At 41.6% G+C, this 15,750-nt stretch overlaps 2 protein-coding genes across 29 annotated transcripts in view; one reads left to right on the top strand and one right to left on the bottom strand.

Annotated features, from left to right (window-relative positions):
- mast4 (microtubule associated serine/threonine kinase family member 4) overlaps positions 1-6,414 on the top strand; it is a 98,578-nt gene extending 92,164 nt beyond the window's left edge. For 27 of the 28 annotated variants that reach the window (XM_083531182.1, XM_083531181.1, XM_083531180.1 and 24 more), the window contains one exon: positions 79-6,414. In XM_083531182.1, the coding sequence (XP_083387308.1) occupies positions 79-3,614 (3,536 nt within the window). In that variant the 3' untranslated portion in view covers positions 3,615-6,414. The remainder of the gene's footprint in view (positions 1-78) is intronic. The other variant, XM_083531197.1, reaches the window with a different exon arrangement.
- On the bottom strand, positions 4,992-11,501 carry cd180 (CD180 molecule). Its single transcript, XM_083531207.1, has 3 exons — positions 10,853-11,501; positions 9,973-10,133; positions 4,992-9,752 (listed from the first exon to the last, which is right to left on the bottom strand). The coding sequence occupies exons 1-3, from the start codon at positions 10,943-10,945 to the stop codon at positions 8,012-8,014; spliced, it is 1,995 nt and encodes a 664-aa protein (XP_083387333.1). The 5' UTR covers positions 10,946-11,501; the 3' UTR covers positions 4,992-8,011.
- Positions 11,502-15,750: the final 4,249 nt, after the last annotated feature.

Raw genomic sequence — 15,750 nt, 5'->3', positions numbered from 1 at the left:
TAGAGTATAACCAAGTCAGTTTGCTTTTGAGTTGCTTTTTGTTTACACAGCAATAATTTTTTTTCATCATATTCTCAGGTGGCACATCCTCTCAGAGCAGTTCCCCCAGCTCCAGTGCACCAAATTCCCCTGCTGGCTCTGGCCATGTTCGTCCTAACACTTTGCACGGTTTGGGCCCCAAGTTGCCCGGACAGCGGCTTCGTCAAAGCCGCCGTAAATCAGCAGGAAGCATCCCGCTGTCCCCTCTGGCCCGAACACCTTCCCCAACCCCTCAGCCCACTTCCCCCCAGCGATCTCCCTCACCATTACTCACTCACTCATTAGGAAGCTCCAAAACTACTCAGACCTTCTCAGCCAAGATGCACTCACCCCCTACAATCGTCAGGCACATGGTGCGCCCCAAAAGCGCCGAACCCCCTCGGTCTCCTCTCCTTAAGAGGGTTCAGTCGGAGGAAAAACTCTCGCCATCCTACACAGGGGACAAAAAGCACCTCTGCTCCCGGAAACACAGTCTAGAGGTGACCCAAGAGGAAGTTCAGGCTGGGGTTGCATCTGGAGGCGAGCACACACTTCAGTGTGTGGAGGAGAGTTCTTGCGAACTTCACGCCATCACCCGAGTAAGGCCTGCCGAGCAAGGCTGCCTAAAGCGCCCCGTGACTCGTAAGGTTGGTCGCCAAGAAATGGTGGAGGATCTTGATAAGGAGAAACTGAAAGCCAAAGTGGTAGCAAAAAGACAGGACTGGCATGAGAGGCGAGAATCTCTGCAAAAGCAAGATGCTATTCAGGAGTCTGAATCTAGCCCAAGCGCCAATGGGTGTTGCTCTGTCGAAAACAAAGCTGCCAGTGCTACAGTCAAAGATGTTCTGTATAAAAAACTGAACACGAGAGCATGCGAAAGCATTGCAGACTCCATGAGCAACACTGGGGACCCTGTCTCATTGTTAAATGAGGGAATAAGGTCAGCCCCATCCCAGTCAGACAGACAGCTAGCTTGGCAGATTAAAGAGAGCAGTAAACAAGACAGACTTGATTTCAAAACTCCCAATTTGGAATTTGCACGAAAAAGGCAATCCTTTGAGGAGCGTGAGGACTGTATGTGTCGAATAACCCCTGGTCTCCATGAAAGCCTTCACTTTAATACCACAAGGTCCAAAAGCCTACAGCTGGATTCTGCCGGAATTTCCACTTCTGGAATCAGCACTGATTCCTTGAGCCCTAAGTTATTCAGTCCACGAGGGGAGAGTGCCGTAGAAAAGCTTCAAATTATCTCATCTACTGAGGGGTCCATCAGAAAAACTTCATCTGAATACAAATTAGAGGCACGACTTGTGTCTTCCCTAAAACCATTGAAGGGCACACTGGACATAGGACTGCTCTCTGGCCCCCGAATCTCCAAAACCGATTCATGTCTCTCAAAAATAGCCAACAGCCAAACTGATGGTGGTCTGAGCCCAACTCTGCAAACCTCGAGTGAAAAGCAGCACCAGATGCCCACAAATAAACAGATCCAGACTGCTACTGAGACGGAAACTCTTGGTGCTTCGAGCAGCAAAAATGCAGGAAAAGAAGAACCCACATGCAGTCAAAACAGTGTTGTTTGTTCAGTTAGCCATGATGGCAATCCTGACAAAAATATGCAGGGTGAAGGGATCAGATTACAGGCCGTATCCAGTAAAATCGAGCCGCTAGATTTGTCAGCAGGTGGAAAACCAGAGACTAAGTTGAAAGCAGTTCAGGAGATGAGGCCTGCGCGACATTGTACTCATTTCGCTTGTGGGAAAACGCCCTCGATACGGGAGGTCAGCAACGAAGATCAAGATGACGAGATGGAAACTCCAGAGGAAAAATCTACTTTTCAAAACAACACTGTAGCGACAAAGACACAACTGACCTGTGACGAGGTCATCATGCAAAACCCATCCATTTCCTCAGATGTGTATGGAGTTGATAAACATAATAATGTGAGCGAGATTTTTGACAAAGCACAGAACTTGGAGGAGGCCATTGTAAATAACAGCCATCTGATCATAGAGAAAGATAAAGCGTTGAATACACTGGGCTTAAATGTGGTTCCACAAGAGGTTCATCACTGTAAAACTGTTTCAACAGTGGCTTCAGCACTATATTTGCATCCAAAACCAGATAGGACATTAAGTGCACAGAAGTCAGATTTGGATTCAAATGGTGGCATTGGGGTGAGTGAGCAGAAGAAACCAGAAAGCATAGCTCAAAATGTACCCAAGATTTCAGAGAAGATACATGAACGGACCTCTATAAATAGCACTCTAGTGTTAAACGTAAAAGAACAGATGCACTCAGAGGGCTTAGACAAAGCAAATGTATCTGTTCCACATAGTTTAGCTTTAACCTCAGTGTCGACTACATCGTCATCTTCTTCAGCAGCTTCACCAGCCCCAGATATCAAGTTGCCTCCAGATCCACCTCCTCAAACCAGACAGGATAGAAAAAACGATGCATCTCCCAAATGTGCTCTTTCAAAGACTAGTTTTGCTGTGGTTCTACAGTCACCCCAGCTTGTACCCAAAAGTCCACTGCCATCTGTTAAAGTCAAATCCGAGAGCAGTGCAAGTAAACATTCTCAGCAAGAAACATTAAAATCGGTTAAGAGTTCCGGCTCAGGAAACAGTTTGAAAATTTCAGATGCACGCTCCAAAGATGATGACCATGTAAAAACACAAAGCAGTGGGGTGGAAGATAGAAAAAGGTGCAGTTCTCAATGCCAGGAGCCGTGTGCAGTCAAAATTCAAATCAAGGATGAGGATCATAAGACTTGTATAGTCCCAGAAGGGTGGAGTAAGGAGTCCAAAATGACATCAACTAAAGATAAAATGGCACAAATCATAGCAGTTTCGAAAGAGGACGCCGAATGCACTATGCCAAGTGAGACTTGCAGTACTGCAGAGGTCAACTACAGAGGTCAAATGCTCCCCAACAAGTCAAATCAGGATTCCGTTGCCAAAGCTGCGCAAGTTCAGTCAGCAAACATGCTTAGAGAAAAGATAAAAGTCAAAAATACTACTGATGCAGTTAGTCAGAAGATCACCAAGCCGGGACTTGATGTTTGCAAGAAGGAGGTTGTTACTGCAACCAAAAAACAACCACCTCAACCATCAGGTACTAGTTCTACTGCAAAACAAGGCCTGTCGAGTTCCAAGAACAAATCCAAGGTAGAAACTCCTCCTGTTTCACATCAGAGTGGGAAAGCGACTGAAAAAAGAGGAGCGCCTGACAGCAAAGCGCCATTGCGGCTCATCAAAGACAATGCCGATCTTAAACCAAAGGATGAGCGAGAGTCCCCAATTCCTTCATCTAAATCTCAACCCCATAGAGAGAACTTGCCCCAGACAGGCTCTCAAATCGGTTCTGTAATTGTACCTAGCGTTAAGGTTCACACACCAAGCGGATCTCCTACGGGCAAGGGTACCGGGGCTCTGGCGGAGACCTCAAAGCCAACCGACTCCTCACAAAAAGTGAACCGTAAAGACTCGCCAAAATCTACAGCACCGGCAAAGGAAGGTGCGGTGCCTGAAAAGGATTCACCTCGCGTCAAGCAGTCCAAAGAACTGCCCCGAGGTTCGAATAATAAAAAGTGACGGTGGGGATATCGAAGGTTGCCAAGTCACCTTTACCAAGAAAGACTGTAAGGCAATCTTTTTATTTGTTTTGTTTTTTTGTATTATGGTATTATAGCACCTTCCATTTCCGAGGACCGATGAAGCTGTTACTTCAGTGTTTCATGGAGGGGGCGAAAGCTTGCGCGTATGCTGTGGTATGTTTTGAAAGAATTCTCATTTTGAATGTACCTGATTTTGCTGCTGATTGTCGTTTTTGTAGTTTTGTGCACCGCGAGAAAAAAGAGGTAGTGCGGTGCACAGTGTGCAATCCATGTGACCTCGAGGGATTGGATGCCTCCGAGTCGTAAAAAAGGAACCGTGCCAATTCTGATTGTACCAAACAAGAACTCGTGTTGTTTAAGTGTCGTCGGACTTTCGATATTCATATAATAACGATCCGTACGAAGGTCGAAGTGAATTACAATGGTTTCGCTCATACTTAAAAGCCACTGATGAAGTATTTGTAGCAATGCTGCTGATCTCTCAGCACACACACAGTTCATGTGGGGGGAGGGAGGGGGAGTCATGGGGACATTTGACGCTGACGTCGTTTACCACTTCATCGTCGTTATTCTCGTTCTCGTTTCGCTTTGACCTGCTTAAAAGGCGAAGTGTGTTTTGGGCCGAGGGAACGCACGCTTTATCCCGTGCTTCTCACCTAGAACTATTTTATAATGGAATCATCTTAGGGTTCTGGTTTCATATATAGTGGAAGGGGCCTTAGAGTATTTTTTTCGGGCTGCCCAGCTTGCTGTTCTTAGCAGGTTGTGTCGAAATTCACATTCCTTTCACATGCATTTACTGAAAGACTCATTTTTATGCAACTGTACTGTACATAAAGCAATGTGTCGTTGGACAAACGCTAAGAACTACGATTCTGAATATGAGTGTCGTGTGTTTTATATGTATATATTTTGCTATGTCATAAATGTTTGTATACTGTAACTTTGGTTGCTCAGCGAATATTTTCACAACGCCACCCGAAATAAGCTAGTGGGGAAAGATCGAGGGGAAAAACGAGACCGCAAGATCCCTGGCCTCTGATGTGATCTATACTTGAAATTCCACAGGCACTAAAAGCAGTAATCGCACTCGTACAGGCAATCGTGTTTAAAAAAAAAAACAAAAACACTTCAGATATCCTTGGAGTGTTGCGACTTAAACGAAAGATAGAACAATGGAATGTTAACTAGTGCAAAAGCTCTATTTTTATTTCAAAACGAAAAGAAGGTGAATGTTTAAAAGTTTGCACCCCCTGTGTATGATCATTCTGATATTATATTTCTTTCATAAAAGGATTTTAGGGCTATTCCACCCCCACTCCCCTTCCCTCCACCACCACCCCCCACCCCCCCGCCACCCTCAATGTGGCCGCCTACTAATGTAAAACCCAGATTGCAAAGGAAACGCTGGCCATGTTTCTTCACAGTCAGGGTGCACTTTTTTCCCCAGTCATGACCTTCAGCTAGTGTTCATGTGTCTCGTCTCGTTTATTGACTCGGTCAGTCAAGTACAATGTATAATACTTATAAGAGTAGAACATGTAATAATAATCTGGTGTTTTCTCTTCTTTAGTTTTTTAGTTGTTTTTTTTTCTTGCACTGTCCGTTAGCTGTAACCTTTAAAACAAGAGACGGAAATCTGTCCAAAATCGTTAGTTTCAAAGACAATGTGACTGTAAATGTGTGTATCGTCTCTGAAGTCTTCATCCAGTCAGTTTGTGAAACTTCCAAGTAAATTATTGTTAATGACACGTGACATTTAATAAGATGCTATTTGATCATTTTGCAAGTGTGTGTGTGTGTGTGTGTGTGTGTGTGTGTGTGTGTGTGTGTGTGTGTGTGAAATGACTACAGTAATGAGTCCTTTATGTCATATAAACTTAACTGACAAGATATTTTTAGTGCTATTCTATTAAAGTAATATTCTAGTTATCTGTAAATCGCAAGGACTATACAAAGCTTAGGAACTGAACGTGAGTCAATACACAATGAGTCAAACGAGTCAGAGAAAATTCTAAAGTGATTCACGTTCTGAAAATTGAATGAATTTGAGAGATTTTAGGCGGGGTTAGCTCATGAAGCTTGGCAAACGTCATGTCTGTAGCACGAGGAGACAAAACGCACCTTATCGTTAATGTTACTTTGCAAATGACAAAGAACGAATAAAATACAGGACCGTTACAGGAACGCGAACGTGGTCAAACTGTTTCTATCAAATGTTTAGTCGATGGATTGTCTTTCGATCCCCATACCTTTTTTTGTTTGTTTGTTTGGTTTGGAGATGACTGATGTAAAACCATTAAGCACATTTCTTTGTTTACAGCGAATTCCTGGATGTATATTTTGAATATTGTGTTAAGAGCGAATTCATTTGCCAAACGTGTTTCCACATGGCAGGACATGCGTCCTGTAGTGTTTCGCATGGCGTCCTTCACCAGCAGGTCGTTCAAGTCGAAGACTGGGGTGTTTGTCTGATCTATCTGTCGTGATTCTGTCGCCCGGCCCTGGCGTATTTTTCTGCTACGTTTTCTTTTCTTTTCTTTCTTTTTTTTTCTGTCTCTCATTGTGTGAAGCTAGTGTTTGTGTAAACGACCCTGCTTCAGTCGTCTTCTCATCGTCGTCCGTCTTTAGAATCTGTGCAATAAGATATGTGGTTTTGAGTTTTGTATTTCACCCAATGGAAGCTCTATGGATGTCATAGATGTTGTATTCTATACAAAATATTTATACTTCTAAAAAAAATTGTATAATTCTGAAAATAAACAGGCATGACATTACGCTTCTGTCTTTCTTTCATGTGCGATAGTATGGAACATTACCGCTGCTCTTATCCCTACACGAAAAACATTTATATTCACTTAAGATGGGTAAAAAATATCTCTACATATTTCGAAGTATGGACAGCCGTGATGCAAGAGAAGAAAAGCCCAGGTGAAAAATTTATTTAATTCATTAATATAAACACAGTTCATTTGATCACATGACACAATTTTCTATGACATGACACATGCTTTATTTGCAATTATAAACGCAGGTATCAGATTTGCCTGATTTCCAACCTTTACTCTTGTATCAGGCGTTTTTTTTTTATTAAAAAATATTTACAAAACAAAAATGCAGAATACAAAATCAGTAAAACAAAATTATTCCACTTTTGTTCAAAAAGTTATAGCTGGTCACATTTATATAGTAATAAATCAAATCTAATACAAAAGAAAATGATCGGGGACGGGGTTCTGTAATGAAGCCTTGAATCAAATTCATGTTGTTTTTGTTGAAATAATTCACCAATCAGCATTTTTTATTATTTTTTTTTTAAATAAATGTAAAACAAATCTTTTTTAGTACTTTATTGAAAGGACACTATTATATGTTCACTACAGTAACATGTTTAATTTGTAGTGCGAGTTAATTAGGAATATAAAAAATACTGTTTCAGGGTAAAAAGGGGAAACAGTGCCAAAACTTCATGACATCAGCACTTTTCTTGTAACGTAAAACAGACGGATGGAGAAACAGGACTGTATAGAAAAAGAAAAAAGAAGGCTTTTATTCTTTCATCACATATCCTAAATGGTTAGAAAGCTGAGATCAGACATAATACCTCAACCCAGGAGTTAAGAAGTTTAAGGGCCTTGCTCAAGGGCCCGACAGTTCAGGGACTTGTATCCCCAACAGATACTGGCAAACTAGCTAATGTAACTTTAGGCATCATTTAATTAGACACGTCACTACCAAGCTAATATAAGCATCATTTAACTAAAAACAGGTACTAACAACAAGCGATTAAAAATCTATTGATCATTTAATTACAACTTGTTACAATTAGCCAGCTGACTATTGTAAGGCTGAGCTTAATTTGAACAATTGGGTACTAGCGAGCTAGCAATGCTTCATTAAGGAAAGCATTATGAAAGCGATCATTAGGAAAGCGAGCAACAGCACGCTTGGTAACGAGCATCATTTGATAAAGCAATTCTACGCATTGTTTTTCGAAGAACAGGAAATAGAAAGCTAATGTCCATCTAAGTATCATAGAATTGAATTAAAAGGAGGTCAGCACAAGCTAATATAAGTATCATTGAACTAAAAACGATTACTAGAAAGCTGAAAGTTGTAAAGATGTCAATCTAAGGATCTTAAATCAAGATACAAGCAAACGAACTAATATATAAAATATGAATCAGCATTATATAATTGAATTAAAAGCAGGTAGTGGCAAGCTAGCTATTGCAAATGTAATCATCATTTAATTAAGATCAGGGATTAGCATGCTATGTTACAGGGTATGAATTTTTCATTCTATATGTTTTTAAAAGCATGTAATTTTAACTATAATACCTTATTAAAAAAATATATTTTTATACCGTATGTCTACAGTCTTGAGTAAGGCCTGTATTGTGACTGACATTTCTTTACAAAATACCACAGAACTGTTATAAGCGCAATTGTTATTGCAATTCCGAGGACAATCCCTAACGCTCGGCCTGAAGAGACGCACTTCAGATGTACATCTACAATCCTCTCCGCCGTGGAGTCACACACCGTTTTTCCTACGCGTTTCATCTTCCTAACATTGTCTTTAACCCACAAAATGAACTGATAATTGGTGCAATCACAGGCCAGAGGGTTGGAGCTCAGATCAATGCTGCTGCTTGTCCCCAAGTCTTTAACAACATTGACGTCCACGACCATGATTTTATTGCTGCCAAAGTTGAGTCGGATCTGGTTTAACGAGTAGAAAGCCGTAAAGCTGAGTACAGCCAGCTGATTTTCGCTCAGATCTACATATTGGAGCTTTGCGAGGTTTTTAAAGACGTCTTCTCTGATTTGCGTGATTTCACAAAAAGACAGGTCCAAGCTTTCCAAAAGAGGAACGTAATCAAAGTTCTCTGTTTTGGCAAGAACTCCACCCTGTATAGCGTTCCCTCGGAGGTGTAGCTCTCGTAGCTTGGACAGACCTTTCAGCAACTGAGCGTTGCGTGACAGATTCAGGTGGGTGAATGAGAGATTTAGAGTTTGAAGGTTTTCCAGTTTGATAAATGGAGAGCTGCTGCTGAGAAGGAATTGGGTTTTGGTGCAGTCGAGATGCTCGAGGTTTGGGGTTGCGTTAAACGGCAGTGGCTCCCACTTCATGAGGAAGTTGTAGCTGAGATTTAGCAGCTTCAATTCTCGGAGGCCGGTCAGTTGTTTGTTACAGCAAACATCTCCAGTCATCAAATTACTATGGCTCAGTTGGAGCTCCACCAGATGGGACAGAGATTTTAAGCAGTTGTCTCTGAAGTGAAGATATTCTGAGTTTCTAGACACGGATAAATGTGTCAATGAGGGGAAGTTCGTTGGATTAATGTCGCACACGCTCGTAAAAGAATTCATATCCAGTATCAGGTGAGACAACATGGAAAGGTTGCTCAAGTTGGATGGAAATCTGGAAAGGTGCGCTCTGGTGAAGTCTAACTTCTGAATTTCTGCAAAGCACTTAAAACTTGCATTTGTAAGACCTGGGAAATGTTGCATCTGAAAACTGACATCGATGGTGGATATGTTACAGAAAAACTGAAGATCTGATGGCATGATGTAGCCCTTAGAGCTGTCCTCGAATACCCCAAAGTGCAGTTTATTCGTTCTCACTCCTTCTAACCCTTTCAGCAGGACGGAAATATGCATCTTGTCGAAGCAACCACTAAAATCCAGGCTGCCTAAGTCTAAGTTCTGAAAAGCACCCACTTCGACGTCAACAAGATTGTTTCCTTTAAAGCTGACCTCCAGGTCTCTTGTCCTACGGAGTGTCTCCATGTCTGCTGCTCTAATGTTCTCGATCAAATTCAAATCAAGAATAAGCCTCTTTAATTGTTGCCGTGGTAACTTTACCAGGCCGTCTAAGCTGTGAAGGTCGCTTCCTCGAAGATCCAGAGTCTCCAAAAAATTAAGATGGTCGGTCGGGATGTCCATAAGACTGCTTATCGTTGAACCGGCTAGACCGAGGTATTTTATGGCCAGGGGTCCTGAGAAAGCGCGGTCTGATATGAAGCCCAGCGGGTTTGCTACCAAAATGAGAGTCTCGAGATCGAACTGATATCGAAAGACGTCATCGTAGATGAAATTAATGCTGCACCTGTGCGAAGAAAAATCATTCGGTTGAAAATCAATCAAAACACTCAAGTTCATGATTCACATTTAAGGCATTTGACAGACCCCCTTACAATATTTAAAAATAACTAAACAGTCAAAGCCTTGATGGTGCTGAGATTTGAACTCATGACCTTCCGATCAAATGTCCAACATCGTTATTACTGTACTCCGATGTGCCCGTGAGGCTTTTGTTATCTTCTAACCTTGTTAAATCCAGTGAAACTAGACTCCTGAGTCTCTGGAAAGTTGAGTTGTACAGTGTTGGGAGGAAGTTGAAGCTGAAATCGAGAGTTTTGATGGAGTCTGGGATTTCATCCGGGATGAGCTGCAGGGCCAAACCACTACAGTCAGAACCATCTGCATTCTAAGTCACCAAAAAAAAGAGATATTTATTTAGGAAAATGAAATCCGTAAACTGTATGTGTAAGTATACTTGGAGTGAATACAAAAAGGAAACTGTTGCTAATGCACATTTTTGATGTACTAACTACACAATAACACATACTGTGTTATAACAGCTATTAGTATTTATTATATTTACACTGAACAAAATTATAAATGCAACACTTTTGTTTTTGCCCCATTTTTCATGAGCTGAACTTAAAGATCTAAGACTGTTTCTATGTACACAAAAGGCCTATTTGTCTCAAATATTGATGACAAATCTGTCTACATCTGTGTTAGTGAGCACTTATCTGTTGCCGAGAAAATCAGTCCACCTCACAGGTGTGGCAGATCCAGATGCTGATTAGACAGCATGATTATTGCACAGGTGTGCCTCAGGCTGGTCACAATGAAAGGCCACTCTACAATGTGCAGCAACATTACAACCCTATACCCCAGTTAGCAAAATCCGGCAAGGCTAAGAATGTTACTGATCGTACTTTGTCTGTCTGTCTGTCTGTCTGTCTGTCAGTCTCTCAGTTTAGTCTATCATTCTGTTTATCTGTGTGTCTGTCTCTCTTACTGTCTGACAGTCTGTCTGTCGGTGTGTGTGTGTGTGTGTGTGTGCGCATGCATGAATTAAATTCAGGAAAACCTAACACCACAACAACATTTTGGAAAAAAAGGGTTTAAGCTTACAGTTAAGCATTGCTTCTTTGTCCATGGAATCGTCTCAGCACACACCAGGAAGTAAATTCCAGCTCCAAAGCAGAGATAGAACACTCTCTCCATTTCGACTGTACAGCACCTTGTATTCGAGCTGTTCACATAGTTCCCCAAATTAATTGCAGAACATAAAACTTAACTCATTCCCATCAATATCAGCCTTGGTGTGACCTGTTTTGTCTAGCCACACACACACAGCGTGTCACGCTGATTTTTTGTTAAGTAAAGGGGAAACACTCTTACAATTTCACTTCCTAAAATATAGTGGTTTGGTGTAAAGAAATGAGTTTGGATTTTACAGTGGATGAATAATGGCTGGTGGACACTCAATTTTCATTATTTCCCAATGAAAGCAAGTTTTAAACTGTTATTTATTTTGCAACACTTTTTTTTTATTTGTTACATAATGTCACATGGTACTATATATTATTTGTTGTTATGGTGTTATGGAGTCACCCAGAATCAAGGACGTTTACATATTCTCACCCCATTTCTCTTTATCATTCTCTCTTAGACGTTTGCACAAGTGATGCATCCCTACAGACACAAAACACCATTGTATCACTTTTGCAATGATTCAGATACTGTATATCACAAAGTATTGCATGTCAGGATTGCAAACACAAATGGTGACCATGTCAAGTCAAGTCAAGTTTATTTGTATAGCGCTTTTCACAACAGACATTGTCTCAAAGCAGCTTTACAGAAAACAACAGTGAAGGTGAATGGTGTGCGTTTGTCCCTGATGAGCAAGCCGTGGCGACAGTGGCAAGGAAAAACTCCCTTAGATGATATGAGGAAGAAACTTAGAGAGGAACCAGACTCAAAAGGGGAACCCATCCTCATATGGGTGACATCAAGAGTTTGGTCATAAATCTTTCAACAATACAGAACAATTTGTGATCATCATAGATCCAGCATCAGCTTCTCCATGCCAGGGCCTTTAAACACTCGGCATCTACTTCTCCATGATCATCCATAGGTCCATAATCTTCACGAGGTGGGACGTGACTGGAGCTGGCCAAACCTCAGGATGCCTCGGGATGGGGAGAGAAAGAGAAGCAGTGGAGAGGAATTAGCGTAGCTGCTGTTCATGATATTAACAGCACAAGTTGATAATGTGCATGTAATCATATATTCTGGAGCACAAGGTTGTGATGTGATGTGTGTGATGTGTGTTATGTGTAGGCTTTGCTAAAAAGATATGTTTTTAATCTACACTTAAACTGGGAGAGTGTATCTGAACCCCGAACACTGTCAGGAAGACTATTCCAGAGTTTAGGAGCTAAATGTGAAAATGCTCTACCGCCTTTAGTGGACTTTGCTATTCTAGGAACTACTAGAAGCCCAGAGTTTTGAGATCTCAGGGAGCATGACGGATTGTAGCGTGTTAAAAGACTGGAGAGATACATGGGAGCCAAACCATTTAGTGCTTTATAAGTGAGTAGCAGTAGTTTGTAGTCTATTCGAAACTTAATAGGAAGCCAATGTAGGGACGATAAGATTGGGGTTATATGATCGTATTTTCTTGACCTAGTAAGAACTCTTGCTGCGGCATTCTGAACTAACTGAAGCTTGTTTATTAATGATGCAGGACATCCACCTAGTAATGCATTACAGTAGTCTATTCTAGAGGTCATAAACGAATGGACGAGCTTCTCTGCATCAGATATAGATAACATATTTCTTAGCTTAGAAATATTTCTAAGGTGAAAGAAGGCTGTTTTTGTAACTTGATTGATGTGATTTTTAAAAGATAAGTTGCTGTCTAAAATAACTCCCAGGTCTTTTACCGTTGAACTAGTAGTTACAGAACAACCGTCTAAATGCAGGCTGAAATGCTGGAGCTTCTGTGTACTATTTTTTGGGCCGATGAGCAAAATCTCCGTTTTATCAGAATTTAATAGCAGAAAGTTATGGGTTATCCAATCTCTTATTTCTTTAACACACTCAGTTATGCGAGCTAATTGAGCTGTATCGCCTGGTTTGGATGAAATATATAGCTGGGTATCATCAGCATAACAATGGAAGCTAATTCCATGCCTTCTAATAATATTTCCTAATGGAAGCATGTATATTGTAAAAAGCAGGGGTCCTAGAACTGACCCTTGTGGCACGCCATAATTTACTAGCATTATCCTGGATAGCTCTCCATTTAAATCTACGAAATGGTAACGATTGGACAGGTAGGATTTAAACCAGCTTAATGCCTGTCCCTGAATACCGATGTAATTCTGTAAGCGATCGAGGAGAAGATCATGATCTATAGTGTCAAACGCAGCACTAAGATCTAGTAAAACTAATAGGGAGATGTAGCCTTGGTCTGAAGCTAAAAACAGGTCATTAGTGATTTTAACTAGAGCAGTTTCTGTGCTATGATGGGGCCTAAAACCTGACTGAAACTCTTCAAAGATATTGTTCTCCTGCAAGTGGTTACATAACTGGGCAGCGACAATCTTTTCTAAAATCTTAGACATAAATGGGAGATTTGAAATTGGTCTGTAATTCGATAGCGTGTTTGGATCCAGATTAGGTTTTTTAATGAGGGGCTTAATAACTGCTAACTTGAGGGATTTAGGGACATGACCTAACGATAGTGAGGAGTTAATAATATTGAGAAGAGGCTCACCAGCTGTATAACACTTCCTTCAGTAGTTTAGTGGGAATTGGATCTAACTGACATGTTGTTGATTTAGCTTTCATAATAGCATCATACAGCTCTTCCTGTCCTATACATGTAAAACAGTGTAGTTGTGGGGTTGTAAGTACGATTGTGTCGGGAGATACTGTCAGAGGTTGAACTGCCACAATTGTTTTTCTAATGTTATCTATTTTTTCAGTGAAGAAATTCATAAAGTCCTCACTACTAAACTGTGATGGAACACATTTTTCAGATCCCTGATTTGTAGTTAATTTAGCGACTGTACTGTAAAAGGAACCTGGGATTGTTTTTGTTATTTTCTATGAGTTTGCTCAGGTGTTTAGCTCTAGCAGCTTTTAGCGCCTGTCTGTAGCTAAGCATACGGTCTTTATACGCAATTCTAAATACCTCCAATTTAGTTTTCCTCCATTTTCTCTCCAGATTACGTGTTGTTCTCTTTAGGGCATGCGTATGACTATTATACCAAGGTGCAGGTGCTTGTTCTCGAACCTTTTTTAACCGGATGGGGGCAACAGTGTCTAAAGTGCTAGTGAGGATAAGGTCTATGTTGTTCGCCATCTCATCAAGATGATCAGCAGTTATGGGTTTAATGTGAAACTGAGATAAATCAGGCAGGTTATTTATGAATCTGTCCTTAGTGGTTGGAATAATAGTCCTACCAAGTCGATACCGTGGTGAAACACGGTTAATCTGCTCTACCGGTAGTGTGTACAGTAGGAGATAATGGTCTGTGATGTCATCACTCTGAGGTAAAATATCTATATCAGTGACGTCTGCTCCGTAGGATATTATTAAGTCTAGTGTGTGGTTAAAACGGTGGGTTGGTCTGGTGACGTTTTGTTTAACTCCAAAAGAGTTTAGTAAATCGACAAATGATAATCCTAGGGCATCGTTTGCATCATCTACATGAATATTAAAATCTCCTACAAGCAGCACTTTATCAAAACTGATCAAGAGGTCTGAGAGAAAACAAGCAAACTCATGAAGAAAATCAGCGTAGGGTCCTGGGGGTCTGTACACGGTGACCAGAGCGAGTTTTCTATGCATCTCTGAAAGTGCAATTTTAAGAACGAGCACTTCAAATGATTTAAAGCTGAATCCTAATCTCTGACTAACATTAAGAGAAGCACTATAAATGGTTCCTACACCCCCCCCACGACCAGTCTGACGGGGCTCATGCTTATGAACATATCCTGACGGTGTAGACTCGTTTAGACCCATATAATCACCTGGTTTAATCCAGGTCTCAGTGAGACAGAGTGCATCGAGATTATTATCTGTGATCATCTCATTTACAATCAGTGCTTTGGGTGCAAGTGATCTAATGTTTAAAAGACCGAACTTTAGAACTTTGTTGTGTTTGTTTATCTGGCATTTTTCAGTTTTAACTGCAATAAGATTATTTCTGGATCTTGTGTATGTAATTCTTGGTTTTACTACACGAGGAATAGATACGGTTTCTATAAACTGGGCTGTGTGTGAACTTGTAACTATTTGGTCTGTAGTATGCGTGTTCTTATAGTTGAAGATTTCTTGATGTCTTACCAGTCAGATGGTGTGTAGTATCCTAGAGATGTTATCTGATAGCACTGCTGCTCCAACTCTGCTGGGGTGCAGGCCATCAGGGCGGAAGAACCTAGGACGCTCCCAGAAACAGTTCCAGTTATTAACAAAGAGAAGTTTATGTTCTCGACACCATGACTGTAACCATTCATTTAGAGCTAAAAGTCTACTAAACTTCTCAGCCCCTCGCTGGTAAGTGGGAAGAGGTCCTGACACAATGATCCTCGTTGTGGGTGATGTGCTGCGTACCGTCTCCACCAGGATCCTGAAGTCCCTCTTTAAGATCTCCGTTTGCCGCAGCCTGATGTCGTTTGATCCGGCATGGAGAACAACCGCTCCGAAGTTCTCGTTCAGGATCGCGGGTACCTGCGCAGCGACATCCAGAACACGAGCACCAGGAAAACAGCGAGTGTGCACCTTACTTTTAGCTCGGGTAGCGCGGACATGCCGGACGATGGAATCTCCGAGAATAACAGTGTCGCGTTCCGTCTCGCGGAGGGGGACGAAGCGGTTCTCGGTCGAGATCTCGAAGGCCGGTGGTGGAGGTGGAGACGTCCTCGATCGGGGCTTGGCTTGTCTCTTCCGCCGCGGCCGCATCCCGGGTCCATGTTGCACCGGTGCCGGAGTTGTAGGTGCGCTGGGCCTG

Source organism: Silurus aristotelis (genome assembly GCF_946808225.1).
Source record: "Silurus aristotelis genome assembly, chromosome: 26".
Taxonomy (NCBI): domain Eukaryota; kingdom Metazoa; phylum Chordata; class Actinopteri; order Siluriformes; family Siluridae; genus Silurus; species Silurus aristotelis.
Note: the sequence above shows the minus strand (reverse complement) of the source record. Positions and strands in the feature narration are given on the sequence as shown.